Source organism: Naegleria gruberi (assembly GCF_000004985.1).
Source record: "Naegleria gruberi genomic scaffold NAEGRscaffold_35, whole genome shotgun sequence".
Taxonomy (NCBI): Eukaryota; Heterolobosea; class Eutetramitea; order Acrasida; family Naegleriidae; genus Naegleria; species Naegleria gruberi.
The window spans coordinates 127,957-145,211 of NW_003163292.1; the positions used below are offsets into that span (position 1 = coordinate 127,957).

At 33.5% G+C, this 17,255-nt stretch overlaps 8 protein-coding genes across 8 annotated transcripts; 4 read left to right on the forward strand and 4 right to left on the reverse strand.

Annotated features, from left to right (window-relative positions):
• Positions 1 to 744: 744 nt before the first annotated feature.
• NAEGRDRAFT_50404 (uncharacterized protein) lies at positions 745 to 1,824 on the reverse strand (the record flags this gene model as incomplete). Its single annotated transcript, XM_002675209.1, has 1 exon — positions 745 to 1,824. The coding sequence occupies one exon, from the start codon at positions 1,822 to 1,824 to the stop codon at positions 745 to 747; it is 1,080 nt and encodes a 359-aa protein (XP_002675255.1).
• A 328-nt stretch (positions 1,825 to 2,152) lies between these two features.
• On the forward strand, positions 2,153 to 3,145 carry NAEGRDRAFT_50405 (uncharacterized protein; the record flags this gene model as incomplete). Its single annotated transcript, XM_002675133.1, has 1 exon — positions 2,153 to 3,145. One exon carries the CDS (start codon positions 2,153 to 2,155, stop codon positions 3,143 to 3,145), a length of 993 nt encoding a protein of 330 aa, XP_002675179.1.
• Positions 3,146 to 3,189: 44 nt separating this feature from the next.
• On the reverse strand, positions 3,190 to 5,241 carry NAEGRDRAFT_58542 (uncharacterized protein). Its single transcript, XM_002675210.1, has one exon. The coding sequence runs from the start codon at positions 5,111 to 5,113 to the stop codon at positions 3,314 to 3,316; it is 1,800 nt and encodes a 599-aa protein (XP_002675256.1). The 5' UTR covers positions 5,114 to 5,241; the 3' UTR covers positions 3,190 to 3,313.
• A 539-nt stretch (positions 5,242 to 5,780) lies between these two features.
• Positions 5,781 to 7,348, reverse strand: NAEGRDRAFT_80375 (C2 domain-containing protein). The gene is made up of 2 exons (XM_002675211.1): positions 7,119 to 7,348; positions 5,781 to 7,032 (listed from the first exon to the last, which is right to left on the reverse strand). Exons 1-2 carry the CDS (start codon positions 7,342 to 7,344, stop codon positions 5,807 to 5,809), a joined length of 1,452 nt encoding a protein of 483 aa, XP_002675257.1. The 5' UTR covers positions 7,345 to 7,348; the 3' UTR covers positions 5,781 to 5,806.
• A 325-nt stretch (positions 7,349 to 7,673) lies between these two features.
• On the forward strand, positions 7,674 to 10,046 carry NAEGRDRAFT_69573 (uncharacterized protein; the record flags this gene model as incomplete). The annotated part of the gene is made up of 1 exon (XM_002675134.1): positions 7,674 to 10,046. The coding sequence occupies one exon, from the start codon at positions 7,674 to 7,676 to the stop codon at positions 10,044 to 10,046; it is 2,373 nt and encodes a 790-aa protein (XP_002675180.1).
• A 314-nt stretch (positions 10,047 to 10,360) lies between these two features.
• Positions 10,361 to 11,809, forward strand: NAEGRDRAFT_69574 (uncharacterized protein; the record flags this gene model as incomplete). The annotated part of the gene is made up of 1 exon (XM_002675135.1): positions 10,361 to 11,809. One exon carries the CDS (start codon positions 10,361 to 10,363, stop codon positions 11,807 to 11,809), a length of 1,449 nt encoding a protein of 482 aa, XP_002675181.1.
• A 1,047-nt stretch (positions 11,810 to 12,856) lies between these two features.
• Positions 12,857 to 13,279, forward strand: NAEGRDRAFT_60750 (uncharacterized protein; the record flags this gene model as incomplete). Its single annotated transcript, XM_002675136.1, has 1 exon — positions 12,857 to 13,279. One exon carries the CDS (start codon positions 12,857 to 12,859, stop codon positions 13,277 to 13,279), a length of 423 nt encoding a protein of 140 aa, XP_002675182.1.
• A 34-nt stretch (positions 13,280 to 13,313) lies between these two features.
• Positions 13,314 to 17,000, reverse strand: NAEGRDRAFT_58544 (uncharacterized protein). The gene has a single exon (XM_002675212.1). It carries the CDS (start codon positions 16,898 to 16,900, stop codon positions 13,370 to 13,372), a length of 3,531 nt encoding a protein of 1,176 aa, XP_002675258.1. The 5' UTR covers positions 16,901 to 17,000; the 3' UTR covers positions 13,314 to 13,369.
• Between the last annotated feature and the right edge of the window lie 255 nt (positions 17,001 to 17,255).

Genomic DNA, 17,255 nt, shown 5'->3' on the forward strand with positions numbered 1-17,255 from the left:
ATTAATATTTTGATGAAAGGAAATTTAATGAAAATCAACAACAAAAGAAAATAACAAAATAACAATAAGAAAATGGTCTCAACAAGAAGAAATATGTATAATTCCTCCAATAACACTTCACAATTTAATTCCGAAATTTCTCTGGATAATATTGTGGGTGGAACAAGAAAAAGAAATTCAATTGATTACAAAACATTGAATTCTATTGGAAGTGAAACAAGTAAAACTTCCAAATCTCAATCACATAATACTTTAGAAATGAGAAACAAACAATTCAAAATGTGGTAATCTCCATTTTACTCAAATTTTGTAAAACCTAGGCAATCATTGTAAATAAATTGTAAAATAGTAACTGGAAAGAACAATGCCAATCAATTTTTCAATCAAAAAAATTGCCAAGAAATGAAAAGTATCATGTGAAAAATATTTGGTCAATCGAGAAAAATAGAAACCTTTCAAAAATTCACCAAGTTCAACAATAGTTTAACAATACATCATAGTAGTTTCGGATCATCATCATTTTCTTCCAATTTTAATATAAATTTTGATGAAATAACTGTTGAAAAAGATGATGATAATCCATCTGCTCTCTATTTGCACAGTTTAGTCTTGTTGGATTATTCGAATATTATTAACGAAAATATCAATGATTTACTCTTGTCGGCATCAGAGAGTGGATTCCAATTAATTGGCCATACTTAGAGGAAAATAGAAATATATAAACATTTCCAAATTTGTAGTGAATTATTCATCTTGTGCAATAAGTGAAATATCACAAAGCTTCGAATTGTTGGCTATTCTCCAAAGAACTGGTTTCCATTCTCTTCCACTTTCTCTCAAACATTTAGAAATGAATGGAAACCTAGATTTCACTCCACTGAAAATCAAATCCTTAATCCCATTAACCTCCTCCTTATTTAGCAAATTAACAATGTGATACTCTGTTTCGTGTTCCTCAAAAAATTCACTCATCATTGAATTAATGACCATTCTTTCGTTTTCATTTGAGATTCGTTTCAATTCTTCCCTCATTTCATGATTCTTCAAATTTTCATAAACAACTCCTCGTTTCAGTTTTGATTGCAAAATATCTGGTTTGGTGAATAGGACTATTATTCTACAATTTGGATTAAACTTTTGAAATCTTTTACAAGCAGTAACAGTATAATTGAACTTTCGTTTTTCATATTCTAATTCAGTGTAGGGATTATCAAAATCTGAAAGTCCATAAAAAAAGAATAGGAAATGGACATTGTCAAAACAGGCGAATACTTTCTTCCATTCATTTCTGGATCCTCCAATTTCTATCATTTTGTATTTAAAGGAGTGATCAATTATTGGATTCGAATATAAAAAATCATGAACAATAAAACCTGTAGTCCTTTGCGAAGCATAAATTAAAGGATTTTCCAAACGATTATCAAAATTTCCATTCAATAAGTGTTCCATAAATAAGGTTAAATTTTCAAGTCTCCAAACATTGAAATACTTTTCCAATAAGATTCGTCTCATTTCGTCATGTTTCCAAATCCGTGTAAGCATCTCCCTAGGTCTTGGAATTCTATCAAATTGATTCAAATTCTTCAATCTTGCAAATTCTTCATCCATTGAACAAAACTCATCAAAATCTTCCATTCGTGATAACAGAACATTACAACAAGCATCAATTTGATTCTCATCACGAATTGTTTCATTGATGAGTTGTCTGCTGAATGTACTTGCTCCGGATCCGGGAAAGAGCCAAATGTTTAGTTCTTGTGTTTTGGAAGAGGTTGAACTTTCGTCAAGTTTCTTCTCAGTGTTTCTGCTTTGCTTTGAACCCATTTTTTTCTTTAGAAATTCAACAAGTTCATTAGCTGATCGTCATCATTTAACATTTATCCTAAACTATTCTTCTTCTTTATTCGAATGAATACTTGAACTCAATGTAGTTGACCAAAAATTAATCCCAAAAAAAATGAGTAAACGATCAAGAACCCTTTCACGCGGATGTGAAGAAAATTTCCCCACAGAACCCAATCACAAGAAAATTTGCCCAATTTTTCATCAAATATTTTCGGATGATTCAATTTTTGAAATTCTTTCATTCATTGATCATGAGAAGGAAGGCAAATTTATTTTGATGAATTGTGCGTTGATTGCAAAGCAGTGGATGAATGTCATTTTGGAACGTTCTAGGTTGTCACTTGCCATTGAAATTGGAAATTTTAGTGAAATTGTGTCGTGTCGATTTTTACAAAATATTGTCAAGTTTAGAGTGAGTATTGATAGAGATGAAAGTGATGGGAATTTTCAGGTTTTTGAAATGATGAAGCATTTGACTCATTTGGATATTCGAAATAATGGTATTGGATATGAAGGTGCACAGTCAATTGGTAAAGTGATGCAGTTGACTAGACTTTGCATTGCTGGAAATAATATTGGAGAAAAGGGAGCAAAATCTATAAGCCAATTGACACAATTGACCACTCTTGATGTATCATTTAATCAATTATGTGATTATGGAACTAAATTTATAAGTCAATTGTCTCGATTGACTGATCTCAATATTCGTGGAAATAGAATTACTGACAAGGGAGCTATTTTTCTGTCAGATTTAAAAGAATTGAGGTTTCTCAACATTAGCTCTAATACAATTCTCCTTGAGGGAATCAAATCCCTCACTAATTTAAAACAATTAACTCAACTCGATATCAGTTACAATAACATTTTACCTTCATATGCCCAAACAATTAGTGAAATGGATCAATTGACCAATCTTAACTTGAGTTATAATGATTATGGTTGGGGAAGCGATAGCAATGGTGTGAGATATATATGTGAAATGAAAAATTTGAAAACTCTGACTTTCGGAGGTATCTGTATCCGACAATACATTTTCAACTACATCAAGGAAATGAAACAATTGGCTTGCCTTAATATAAGAAGTAGCTATATTGGCTCTTCTTCTGCCAAGTTGATATCAAGCATGAATCAATTGACAGAACTAGATATTAGCTATAATGAAATTGGTGATGTTGGAGCGAAACATATTAGTGAAATGGACCAATTGACTTCTCTTAACGTTGAAGGTTGTAGAATTAATTCTGAAGGAACTGAATATCTTAAACAAATGAAACAATTAACATATCTCAACATTTCTTAGACACACACAAATTAAATAAACAAAAATCAACTTGTCAAAATTTTATTAAAACAAGAAAAATTTTATTGATAATTGACAGGGAAGTAGTTCCGTATTTCTGATCAGTGTGTTACAAATGGATAAATTGTTTTGATGAACAAGCAACATTATCCAAAACTCTGATAACTATTACTGAACTTTCCTTTGTTCCCCACCTCTCTTTATAATTTGATCAAGTTGGATTTGATGTTTCCAACATGGCATATAGTACAAGTGGTCAAAAAGTGGATTTACAGCGGCTGAATTTGATGTGGCAGGAGAAGATGGTGAACTGGATTGTAATTGTATGCTAGCTCTAGGTGTAAACATTCCATCGGTTGAATTGAAATTGGTTTTGGAATTTTCTCTCTTCTTCTTTAATTGATACTTCCAGTTCTTTGAACATTTGTTAATTGGATATCCAATATCTTCTCTAGACAAAACATCTTCAGTTGATGTGACACTATCTGTATGTGTTTGACCTGATGAAATATTTTTAAGTGAGAGCGATGATAATGAGCTGGCATTTCTCATCTCTTCCTCGAAAGCAATAGGATCCCATGTTAATAAATCAGGCTTCTTCTTTTTCATTGATTCCACAACAAAGTTATATTGTAAAACTTCTTGTGCACTCATGGTAATAATAGGTGTATCACAAGCACTTTGTTCATCAAACAATGGATTGAATAAAAAGTTGGTATAGTAAATATCTGGCCCTTCCTTTTTGAGATCATCAATAGAAGAATTATCAAACATTGGATCCTCAGTTGCAACAGAAACGCTACCTCCATACCAAGTGGCGATTTCCAATGGACGAAGTGGTCTAATAACATCAGATCCTCTATCCATCTTTTTATCCATCATTAATTGTTCGGGTGTGAGTAATTTCAATCTGTTGCCCAAATCTTTAACAACACTCTTAACACCCTTTTGTTCTGGAATATCGTTCATACTCTTAGAAGCTTGATGTGGAGAACCAGTTGTTGCAGTAGTTCCTGTGTTTACAATAGTACTATGACTTTTGGCAGCCGTAACAAGTTTTGAACCGAATTCAGAGTTTGTTGAATTGATATTCTTATTCTCTGGTGTTGTTGTTGTTGTTGTACCATTGGTGGTGACTGCTGATGAGGTTGAAGTGGTTGTTGAAGTGTTAGTAGTAGTAATTGCATCACTAGTCTTTTCCTCTGGCTTATTAATACTTCTAACTCTACGTTTTGGAGTAGTTGGTGCTTCAGTGGTTGTTGGAGTAGTAGCTGTTGTTGTTGTTGTCGTATTCCTCTGTAACCATCTATCTGCAACATTAGTTCTTGGAGTAGTTGGAGTGTTAGTAGCAGTAGTACTTGTGGTAGTAGTGGTAGTAGTCGTAGTATTATTATTATTCACTTCATTGCTTGATGTTGTTGAAGCTCCATTTGTGTTATTATTATTATTATTACTCGATATATTATTGTTATTAATAGTAGTAGAATTATTTTCATCTGGTGCAGTAGTAGTATTATTATTATTATCATTGGAAGGAGTTGATACAGGTACAGCAGCCTCGCCAACAGGACGTTTCACAATCACTCTCCTCACAACTACCTTCTTGGCTCCTGTTGTTGTTGTTCCATTGGTGGTGGAGGTTGTCGAATTGGCACTCTCCGTTGATGAGGAGACATCGGGTGTATTATTGCTTTCTGTCGATGATGATGTTTGTTGTTGATCTACTGTAGAGGTAGAAGATGCGTTGTTGTTATCAAAAGTGGTGCCGTTGTGCGTTGTTGAGTTATTGTTGTTGGTGGTGGTAGTGGAAGCAGATTTTGATGAGAGCACACGAACAACACGAGAAGGACGGATTGGAGGTGAGGCAGTCGAGTTGTTGCCTCCAACAGTTGGAGAGTCGACAGAGTTGTTGTTGCCTCCTGTTGTTGTTACATTGCTCACCTTTCTGACAATGGTTGGAGTGGACATGATGGTATACAGAGTGATCCAGTTTGAATTGTAGATTTGGGTGATGAAAATACTCTCTTTTGGTTTGGTTATTTAATAGTGAGAGAGAGGATATTGTGGTGGAAGTGGTATTTGGTGTTGTTGGGTAGGAGTTTCAATGAGCGAATTTTTTTTAAAAGTGGCAACTGACAAGTTGAATGCAAGCCAGAAACAAAAGCCTTTTCGAATTAAAAAAGTCGGGAACCGGATTGATCACAGTGTTGTTGAAAGGCTATTGAAAATAAGTGTTGATTCTCATAATAATTGTTATCTGATCGCGTACAGAATTTAAAAGAGTCTGAAAGATGGTGGAAAAATTTTATACAAAATTCGAAATATTCACCTCAATGGTGTGATATGATTGTTGTGTTTGTATTTTGTTCAGTTTTTTGGGAAGATTGATCAACTGTTCCACTGCACGTTGGTTATAATTATTAGTGTCGTATTTTCGCGCCAATTCTTAAAATGCATAGTACAAACATTTTTGGGTTTATTTTCGCTCATTTGAAAAAACATCAGAACGCATCAAGGAAACTTGGTTTGTGTTCATCAAATAATACCTCACCTCAATAATTTTTATGACAATTGATAAAATTGAGGACAATGATATCGGAATGAATTTATTCTCCTATTAATTGAGGACAAAGTTATTGGAATGAATTGTTTCAAATTTATTTAAATTGAGGTACCAACAACATAACCCACTTTTTCATCAATTGATTTAACTCTCACTCTGACTTCCTTGGTAAAGTTAGCACCCTTCAAGAGAGCAGTATTGACTGCATTGGATTCACTTGAGAAATCTTTTGGTCCATAATTATTGGTTAAGGTGCCTTTTGGTAATAATCCCATGCTGACAAAACATGTGGCAACCAATTCGGAACAGAACAATTCTGATTCATCATTGGTTTCATTGGATTTGAAAACAACACTGACCAATTGCTTACGAGAGGTTTCGTAAATGGCATCTCTAATCTTGATTAAGTGTTCATCCAATTCAGGGAATCTCTCCTCGTTTGATTCATCAATTGGTCTGATTGGATATTGTGGTAATTGTAATTGTCTGACAACGAGAATGTCATTGACAGAACCATTCATTACATTGTTGACCCATTGTCTTAAACCCACCAATTGAGAACCACCACCAAGTTTTCCATCCAAATTAGAAGTGTCAGATTCGACAATGTAGACAGATTCTCTATCACTTGCAGCATCAGTCCAGAGACCATACTTTTTGAGGACTTGTTCAGAAGGATTTCTCAACACGAAGGAAATGTGAGACCAAGTGGAGGCATAGGCTAATTGAATGGCCTTTGAGAAAGCTTCACGACCAGATGACAAGATAATATCACCTGTTCTAAGTTGGTCATATAATTCTTCCAAATAGACAACTCCAAAGAGTCTGTCTAATCTTTGAGATTCCTCAGTTGTAATGGTTCCAGTGGCAATTGACTTTAATGATCTACCACGATGATCAAATGAGGTAACAGTACCTCTCTCATCAGTGTAATCATCGAGGAAATTTTCCAACTTGGCTTGTGGAATACCCAATGACTGTTCTCCTTCCTTAACAAAACCAGTCTTGATATTAAAATCTACAGCAGTGATACCAACTTTGATGCTACCCTTTGGAACTCCTTGTAATTTCAATTCCATATCAAATGTATCTCCTTGAATCAAGTAGAGAACTGACAAGCTGACAGCTGCATAACCCATCTTTCTGTCTTTGAATGCTCTGTTGTGGTCATAGAGCTTGAAGATAACCAAGATCTCTTCAGCTGTAATATCATCAACAATAAATTCAAAAGTTTCATTCCAAAGAGGATTGAGAGTATTTTCCAATCTAGTTGAAGTTTTTGTTTGCTTTTCAATGGTAATTTCACAATAAGGATCAGAGAGATCTAAATGAATTGTGAAAAATGTTAAACATATGAATTGTAGAATTATTAAATGAGATGTGAAATGTCATCATGATGAATATACTTACCAGTGCTAGACCATAAGGAAGTGTCAGCATTGATGAGATCCTTTCCTTCGTACAAATGAACTTTAACAGTAGAAGGTTTCACACAAGAAATGGTGTCATCTCTCTTGAAAACAGATTTGATTTGCTTGTTTGTGGAAATAATTTGGCTAGAAGAAGCAGCACCTTCTTCGATATTGGTAGTAGTAACAGCATCAACAACTGAAGTGGTATTTGGTTCAGCAGACATCTTGTTTAAACAATTTTTTATATTGTAATAATAATTTAACTGTGAAAATAATGTTGATTTAAATGAAAGACATGTCACTGACATGTCATGTGAAACAAAATAGACAGAAGGTGACTCTTTGGAAGCCAACTTGAAAAAATCCATTTCTGATTTAAAAACCACTTTTGATTTGAGTGGTTGACGTATTTCTCGTGGTATGGCTTTGTCCTACTTGATCAGTTAATGATAAGCTGAAGACAAGTGATGTATTACACTTATTAAACATTCGACAATCAGATTTTCTCATAGATTTTACGCGACGGCAGGGTGAAAATCAACACACAAACAAAATGAAAAGACTATCACCCCTTCTCTGTTTGGTGTTTGTTATTGTCTGGGTCAATTCAGCTCTTGCAAATAGTTCTTCTTCTTTCCTTTTATTCGAAACTAGCATGAATGTAAAGCAGCTTAATGCATTAAAATCGGATGTTGTTTCTCACGGTTATGATTATTTGACCATGTTCATATGGAAGAGCAGCATAAACAAGTTTGATTGGTCATCATCAGAAGAGCAATATAACTTTACTACTTTATACCAACATTCGGCTGATTTCTCCTACTTGGAGCAGAGATTATCAAACAATATGCTTGCTCAGGTGAAACGTGTGGTTTCGTCGACGAGGTCCAAATCACTCCAATCCGTGATCCCATTGGGAGTAAAATCTCTGACACAATCGTCTTCAAGCTCCACCTTTTCCATTGGTATTGATTCTGCAGTTTCTGATGAATTTTCTAATTTTGCCTCTTTCAACAATGTTAGAGTTGATGCCAACTCTTTACTATTTTCAATGAATTTGCAAATGTGTAGATTAACAAATGTCTATGAAGATTATGATGTCATGATTACAACAATGAGTCAATTTGTTAATAATATTAGGTATTATAGAGAGGGAAGTGGAAAGAAAAAGTCAGCTTCTGAATATATCAATACTAGTGACTTTTATATTGTACCACTTGTCCCATTCTCAGTGGTGGTCAACTCTGATTCAATTCAATCGATAAGTGTTCATTCAGTTTCTAGTAATCCAATATCAGGAAGTGATCAACTTGAAAAATTGAAGAATTCTGGACAGGCCCTCTATGTCATTAATAATGAAAAGGAATGTTTCAGTAATCAACTTTATTTTGGAGATCAATCGGATAAGAATTCTTTATTGATGTTGACAAGAATGGGACAATTAACAAGTAGAGATCAATCTTATTTAAATACGAAATTTGGAAGTTCTATAATTTCATACAATACATCATTGTACAATTCTCTGATGGATACTTTACAAAAAGATTACAAAAATATTAGAAATGGATGGACTATGAACGAAACTATTTCATCACTTTTGACATCATCTTGTCATCCTTGTTCAACAACCTATTGTATTACTTTTAATGATAATGATTATTGGATTATTCCTCATTTTGTCATTTGTATTTTATACTTTAGTTATTTGTTTTTATCAAGATATTTCAAGAGGCCTGCAATTTCTAGAAGATTACTCGTGCCAATAATTCCTTTCCTCGAATGTGTTATTTCTGAAATTGCTTTTATGAACTTTTGGGATCCAATCTGTAATAGAATATTTTGGTACATTTGTATGTTTGTCAATTGCTTCTCTGCTCTTCTCTACGTTTTTACCTTTGTTAGATTTTACTATTTGAAGAATTTGCACTTTTTCATGACGAGGGTGCAGAAGGAATCTCACATCAAGTTATTGAAATATCTTGGAAGTGCTTCCTTTGGACTCTGGGTAACACCACTGGCCAGTTTTATCATTACTCTATTGTTGACAGCTCATGGTTTGCCAATGTTTGCAATTCCTACCTATTCTGTCCATGAGGAGAGTATAATTTTTTATGTGGTGGTCGTTTTGTGTGCTGGTGCTATTGTTCTAATTGTGGACGTTATTGTGAATAGAAAGTATATTAAGGCAAAGGGAATTAGAAGTTTTCTACTCTTTGATGATCCATTTTACTTGAGAATTGATATGATAGCTGTGGTATGTGCCTTAGTTGCCATCATTGTCTATATTATACTCAAGTTGGCTGCCACAGATGCTTTATCACCAGCAGTTATTGGAATTCCAAGATTTGTTGCCAATGTTTTTGTAATTTTGTTCTGTGGAGGCAATGCCTTAATTGGTGAAACTTGGAAAGATATCAAATATAGAAAGCAAAATAAGGATTTGAATGAGAATGATGAAAACTTAAATCGTTCAGTACTTCTTCAAACATATTTACAAAATGCCGATTTTCATGAATTATTCAAACATTATTGTGAAAAAGAATTTTCTGGTGAGAATATGAATCTTTTCGATGAATTGGAGAAATTGAGATCTAATGGAAATAAGGAACTCAAATTGGAAATAATCGCCAGGATTGAAAGAGATTTCATTCATCCCCAATCCAGATACAGTGTCAATATTAGTGCTGAGGCAAATAATAATTTCTATGGACTACTCAAGACAGTGAAAAACAAAAATAGTGACAATGTCAGTGTCACCTCAGGAACCAGTAATGGAGATAGTGTTAAGGTTGAGCAAATGGTGAAAATTCTCTCTGACGACATTTCCACCAACATGTACGATACCTTTACAAGATTTTGCAGGAGTAACGAATATGTCAAGTGGAAACATGTTTACGATCTTCAAAAGGCACAGGACAGATTCTAAACAAATCGTACGTCCATAAGGATGTACTATTATTTAAATTATTATTTTTTAATAATATAATACTTTACAATTTTACAAGTTTGAAAAAAATGTTTCAAGATGATCATCTTTATGATACGAAGGTGATCATTGAATTGGATTCCAATTATAAATCACATCATTTACAATTTAAATATTCACTCTTTAATGAAGCACTAAAGGTTAACCATCCGATATTGTCCCACACCTTCTTTGGTAATGATTTTATTTCGCACTCGAATGTTCAAAGGCTTTTATCTTCATCATCAGAGGATTGGAGGTACATTCCGAATGCCATGTCATCTAATAGGGAATTTGTTTTACAAACTGTTCAGATTTATCCAAATTCTCTCGAGTTTGCTTCTTCCGAAATGAAACAAGAGAAGCAAGTTATTTTGAAGGCCATTGAAACTGAGTGGAAAGAGAAGGAATCTCGTCCAAGAAGAGAATCTACAGAATTTACGTTATCGAGAATGAGTGAAAGTTTTCTGGTTCTTAGAATGGCAAGTCTTCTGCTACATAACGACAGAGAATTCTGTTTGGATGCGAACAAGTATTGTAATTATGTACTTTCTGTATTAGAAGTTAATAGAGATTTGGTATTGGATTGTGTGAAAACAAATGGAAAATCACTTGCAAGTGCTTCACATTTTGAAAAAACATACTTGATGGATTTGGAGATAGTTACGGAAGCTCTCAAAGAAAACTTATCTGCATTGGAAAATGTTTTTCATGAATCGATTATTTACAGGGATGGATTTATTGATAAATTGAGGGAAATTTACAAGTATAGGGAGTTGGAGAATCGAGAAAATTTACTGAATGCTGTTAGAGAAAATGGATTCTTCTTAATGTTGGCCAATGACGATCTCAAGAACGATAGAGAAATTGTACTGGCTGCTGTTGAGCAAAATGGATGGTCCATTCGATTTGCAAACAAAAGATTCACAAAAGATAAGGAAATTATCAAAGTAGCACTGGATAATGATTGGAAGTCTCCTGTCATCTTTAGGGATTACAGAGCTTTTATGTATGTTGACAAATCAATTATGAGTGATAAGGAATTCATCCTCGAAATTCTTCCAAAACATTCAATTCTAGCATATGTGGATAAGGAACTGCTACAAGATAGATCTTTCGTTTTAAAAGCTGCCCAATCAAACCCACTTTCCTTCAAGTTCTTTCCGAAATATTTTCAAAACGATAGAGAAATATTTATTGCAGCGCTTAATCACCCTCCTCAAAAGACAACTTATTATAATCAAATTATATGTTCCCACAGAGGAGATTCACTTGTTTCGAATGAAATATTGGGTATGGTTAATGATAAGTTTCGATCAGATAAGGAATTGGTATTGTGTGCTTTGAAATTATCTGGATATAACTTGAAATATGCTAGCGAGTCTCTAAAGGAAGATGTAGAAATTATTGATGCAGCTCTTTCTCATTCACCCTTGTCAATAATGTATGCCGGTGATTCAATTTGTGGAAATGAGGATTTTATTTTACAAATTGTTAAGAAATATGGAGTACTACCAAGAAACTCTGAATACGATAGGAGTTTTGCCCTTAAAGCTGTGTCTGTGAATGGTCTAGCATTGAAATATTTCAAGGTTTGGAAAACAGACAAGGAAGTAATCATTAAGGCAGTTCAACAAAATTACAAAGCAATAGAATTTTCTCCTAGGTTTTGGGAAGATCCAGATGTGATAAGAGAGGCATTGCGGAATTTCTATTCGAAATAATCACAACCTCAATCCATGAACCCATCCAGGATTCTTTATGAATTTACTTGAATTTACTCACACACATGACACAAGTTTGTTTTTCAGTTGGCCTTGTTTCACACCATTTCAACCAACAGTTCTGATGAATGAACTTCCTACATGTCACACATTGAAGCAGCTCACTCGGATCATCTTTATATTACGAATGAATAATCTCTGAGATCGCCAGTAGTTGTACAACTTACCCATTTCTTGAAAACAAACAACACAGTCATCAACTTCATTCATCACTCCCTTAGTAGCAACAACAGAAAGTGATTGAAATTGTTCTACCAAACCATCATCGTCTTCTTCGTCCTCTTCTTCACTTTCATCCTCTTCCTCATCACTGTAATATTGTTGTCTATTTGATTCTTGATTTCTTCTTCTACTTGTTTGTAATCTCTCCATATATTCTGAATAATCATTCATGACCGAATACTGTTCTCAATTCATATCATCACGATCAATTAATAATCAACCAACATATTTATTTAATATACAAATACTTACCATATGTTTACATTGTCTTTTCCTGAATCGATGATCGGGACATGAACACGACACAGGATGACCATCACCACTGAATTGAATATAATACTCTTTACCTGAATCGAGACTGTAAACTTGATAATATTGTGGATTTCTGCAAAGAATTTGGACACATGAAAAAGAAGACATTTTTTTGATCATTGGAAATTGACAACAAACAAGAATTGTTGTAAATATTCAATTATAATTGTATTAAATTATAATATTAAATATTTAATTATTATTTAATTATTAAAAAAAATGTCGACAGGTAAACTTGTGCTTTTCATTCTCTCTGGCATTTTCCTCTCTGGATTTGCCATGTATTTCAACATGACCGAACAAGATTGGACACAATTAGTACCAACCGTAATTTTATCACAAATTAATCATCAACAATATTCAACAATCGGATCAAACTCTGATCAATTATTATTATCGGGAAAATCCTTGTATGATTTCTCTGTTTTAAATGTTGATGGAGAGGAAGTTTCAATGAAGAATTATTCTGGAAAAGTCTTGTTGATTGTTAATACTGCTAGTTATTGTGGTTTTACTCCACAATTGGGATCTCTTCAGAGATTGTATGAAAGATTTAAATCGAGAGGGTTTGAAGTATTGGCTTTCCCTTGTAATCAATTCGGAGCACAGGAGCCAGGAAATAAGCAAGAAGTTTGTTCATTTGCTGCTGAAAAGTACAATGTTTCGTTCACTATATTTGATAAGGTTAAAGTGAATGGAAAGGATGCTGTGCCATTATTTAAATTCTTGAAGAGTCAATCTAAAGGATTTTTAACTAGTGATGTAAAGTGGAATTTCACCAAGTTCCTCGTGGACAGAAGTGGAAAGGTTGTTGGAAGATATTCACCAATTACTGATCCAGAATCAATTGCACCAATTATTGAAAAATTGTTCTAAAGATTTTCACATTATTTAATTTATTATTATTACTAAAAGAAATAAAATCCAGTGAATGGGTTTTATTATAACAGATGCATCTATATAACATTACATGGTTTTGAGGAGTGGAGAGGATGAAAGAGAACTCAATGAGGAAGAATATGTCGATTGATCAAAAATTGAATCACTATGTTGTCTTGGAGTGAGTGGAAGTGGTGATTGGCCAGTAATAGTTGATCTTCTACCTGCATTTTGTTCAATATGATGTAACAAGCATGAAAAGAATTTTTCCTTATCTTGGAATGTACCAATACAGAGCTCTTGTTCTTCTGGTCTGAAAATAACATCATCGACCAAATTTTCATCCCTCGAAATAATTGGGAATGGATTATAGTACATTAAATCATTTTTCACAACCAAACACTTTTTAGAAATCCAACAAGATCGCAAATTATCTGCCACTATAGCTGGGTCCATATCATCATAAATGAATTCCCATAACCAAGCTACCATTGGATCGTTTTCCATCATTTGATTAACAGATAACAAATCATTTCCATTGCTTGGTTTCTTATAGAGTACGTAATCATTGTGAAGAATCTTTGTTCCAACAAATAAACTATTCAGCTCATTCTCATCCATGAGAGTTCTGACACAATCCAATGAAGGTAAAAATTCATAAGTTCCGTAAAGAATATTCTCCAATTCTGTTGAAATGTTTAACAACATTAATCTCATCACCGATTGTCTTATGAGTTGAATCTTGTTATCTTCCGAAACGTTGGTCGACATGATTTTAGCCAACTCCTCATCGTGACTCAAATGGAATTCCTCAAGAATTTCCTCTGGAATGAGTTCTGACAATTTCTTAGAGCCATCTTGCCTCTTTTCAACAACATGCTTCAGGGCCAAATATTGACTTCCAAAATCTGCAAAATCAGTAAATTGAATTGGCAATCCCAACAGGGTTTTCAAAATGACATGTGTTGGGAAAAAGTCCTCAATAAATAGATATGGCTGAATTATTATAAAGGCCAATAATCTTCCCAAACCTTTGTAAACTTCAGTCATGTGTTTACAACCAACTCTTTCCACTATCAAATTTGGTAATTCATCAAATGGTTTTGGATGTAATTTGTAAGTATGCTTAGTTGTTTTCACAGTGGTAAAGAAAATTTTGAATAGATCCTGAATGTGAATGGCCAATCTTCTGGAGGATGAAGAGCTAACTTGAACATTTCTCAATCGTTCAATAGAATCTGGTTTACAAAAATCAGCCAACAATGGAATATAGCTGTCATAGTTCAAGACAGTCAATTTGGCTTCTCCCATTTTCAAAGATACTTCTCGAATGTACATGAATTTCTTATGGAGAGAAGTTCCTTTTCTGGATTGTAGAACTTCTTGATTTAAAAGTTCGAGAGCATGTTTAGATTTTGCTACGAGCTCTGTATCGTGACATGTTACTTGATGTGAAATATTGAGAACAAAGTTGAATCTCATTTCAGGAACCTTACTCGAATTACTATAAACTTGTTGAATGAAATTAATTTTAGCTTCCATGGATTCCATTTCTGCCAACTCCTTAAAATGATTCTGAATTATTTGAGCTACTTTAACTGGATTTCTCATTTCTAATACTTTCTTTGTTGTAATGGTATAGTAAAGGTCAGAGAAGTTGGAATTACAATACTTTTGAGGAAGGATAGCTTCAGTTGGTGGTGAAGACATGTCCACTGAAATGGCAGATGAAAGAATGGAGGGAACAATTAGAATAGGTTTCTTTGAACTTTCTAATAATGACTTTCTCAAAATCAAATTCTTAATGTACAACTTTTTGTAACAACTATACATTACAGTAAAGGTGGTAATCAAATCAGTTCCAAACTGATTGGTATGAGTCCTATCAAGAACTAGATTTTGTAAAAATGTAACTCCAAGAATCTTTTGTTGATATTGTGAAATTGGTTTCGTTTTCTGATCGTGCAAGTTGTAGAGCCAAACTTCCATTCTTGCTTGCATTGAATTCCAACCAATCAGATAAATATAACCATTCTTACTGACTGGAATTTCAACATACTTGTTGGTGGATCCACTCTGAGAAGTGGAATTGCTGGAATCCTTGGCAGAGAGAGCAGTTGAATAACCTCTATCTCTTCTTGATTTTGAAGGTGATTTTCCAGCCAAATTGCTTGGTGATGAATTCAAATTCTGATCAAAACTCTCTGGAACCTGATGCAGGAAGAATTGATTAATATTGAAATGTACTCGAAAATCAGCTGGATGTTTTGCCTTACCAGTCAAACTAAAGATTGAAATGTCATTGGAATGTGAAACGAAAAAGAATCTCGTTCTAATAGTGTCCTTTCTAAATGAAGTGGTAACAACTTTTGTGCAGGGAGAATCAAATTCCTTCATGAAAATCAATTCACCTCCAGAAATTGTCCAAATCTTTACAAAACAATCATTAGAGGCAGTAATTAAAAGCATTTGATCTGTAATTGGCTCCTTGATATGATAATTCACCTTAGTATAGTCAACCTCTACAAATGTTGAAGCAGCACCACTTGTTACTGTGCTACTACTGCCACCACCAGCACCACTACTGCTGTTACTATTCGCAACGGATGAACTCTGACTTGTCATTGAAGAGGTTGATTGTTGTGAAGCAGTAACATTCAAAGATGAAGCAGCCATACCAGAATTTCCACCACCACCACTACTGCTACTACTACTAATTAATAAACTATTCGTATGTGCACTACTCTTATTCAATTCATAACATTCCATCACTTCTTTAGAATTTAACAATCCAATATAATTAATTTGTCTGAAATGTCTTGGTGTATAATTTCTATTAAATGATTCATTAGGTATTAGAGCAGTGCCGACCCATTTTCCCAATTTCGAATATTGTTTCTGAATGGAATACATGTTAAATTCACCATTCCTCAAACCAACACAAACATTTCCAGCAATATTCATATCATTTGAATTATTTGTACATTCAAATGCAAATATACAAGTAACAACTTGATTACACTTAATTTTAAACATTGGTTTCTCATTGTGAATATAAAATAAAGTCAACATCATGTCATCTGTTGAAACAAATAAAAATTCATTAAATAAATGTTGTGTAATTATAAGAGAAGGTAATTTTTCATACATGAAATCCAATTGAATTGATTTTGAAAAATCTTCAATTTCTGGTAAACTTGAATTTGATGTTAAACTTGATGAAGGTAAATCAATTTGAACACTTGATCTATTTTTTGAATGATTTATCATCCATCTACATGATATTCCATCCATTCCTGATGTATAGATGGTATTGTTCTTATGTCGATTGTCAATAGAAATTGATGAAATTTTGTTAGTGTGTTTTTTGGATTTTGACATTTTAGTGAAAATATCGAAATAACTATTTGGTGAATAGTGTGCAGAGTCGGATGTTGTTTCTGATGAAGTAGGTGTTGATCCATCAGTTTGGGTATTGTTATTTGATTCGTTTCGTTTAGTTTCTAATAATCCTTCATCACTTTCTATTGAATATCTCTTTGAATTCTTTTCATATTCTTCCATTACATCGAGAACATCATCATCAGTAGCTGATGAAGTAAATATTCTTCTGATCATTTTTTAAACAAAATAATTATTCGAAACTACTTGAAAGATGAAGATAATAACAAGTAGACGAAATTTGAATAGCGAGAGCAGCAAGCCGAATAGCCCTTTGATGACTTTTTTTTTACAGTAGTTTTATTCTATTCGAAAGGTGAAGGCAGACCTGACGACAAGCTCATACTCCTCAAATTTAGAAAGTGTATATTAGCATTTTACAATGTGATATTCGGTGTTTGTTCTCATTGTATTATTGAGAAATCTTGTGCCTCTTAAATGGGCGCCAATTGTTATTAGAAACGAAATACGAAATTTAAAATAAAATCTTTTTGAATTACAAGTTTCAATTTTTACAAACAAACAATACATT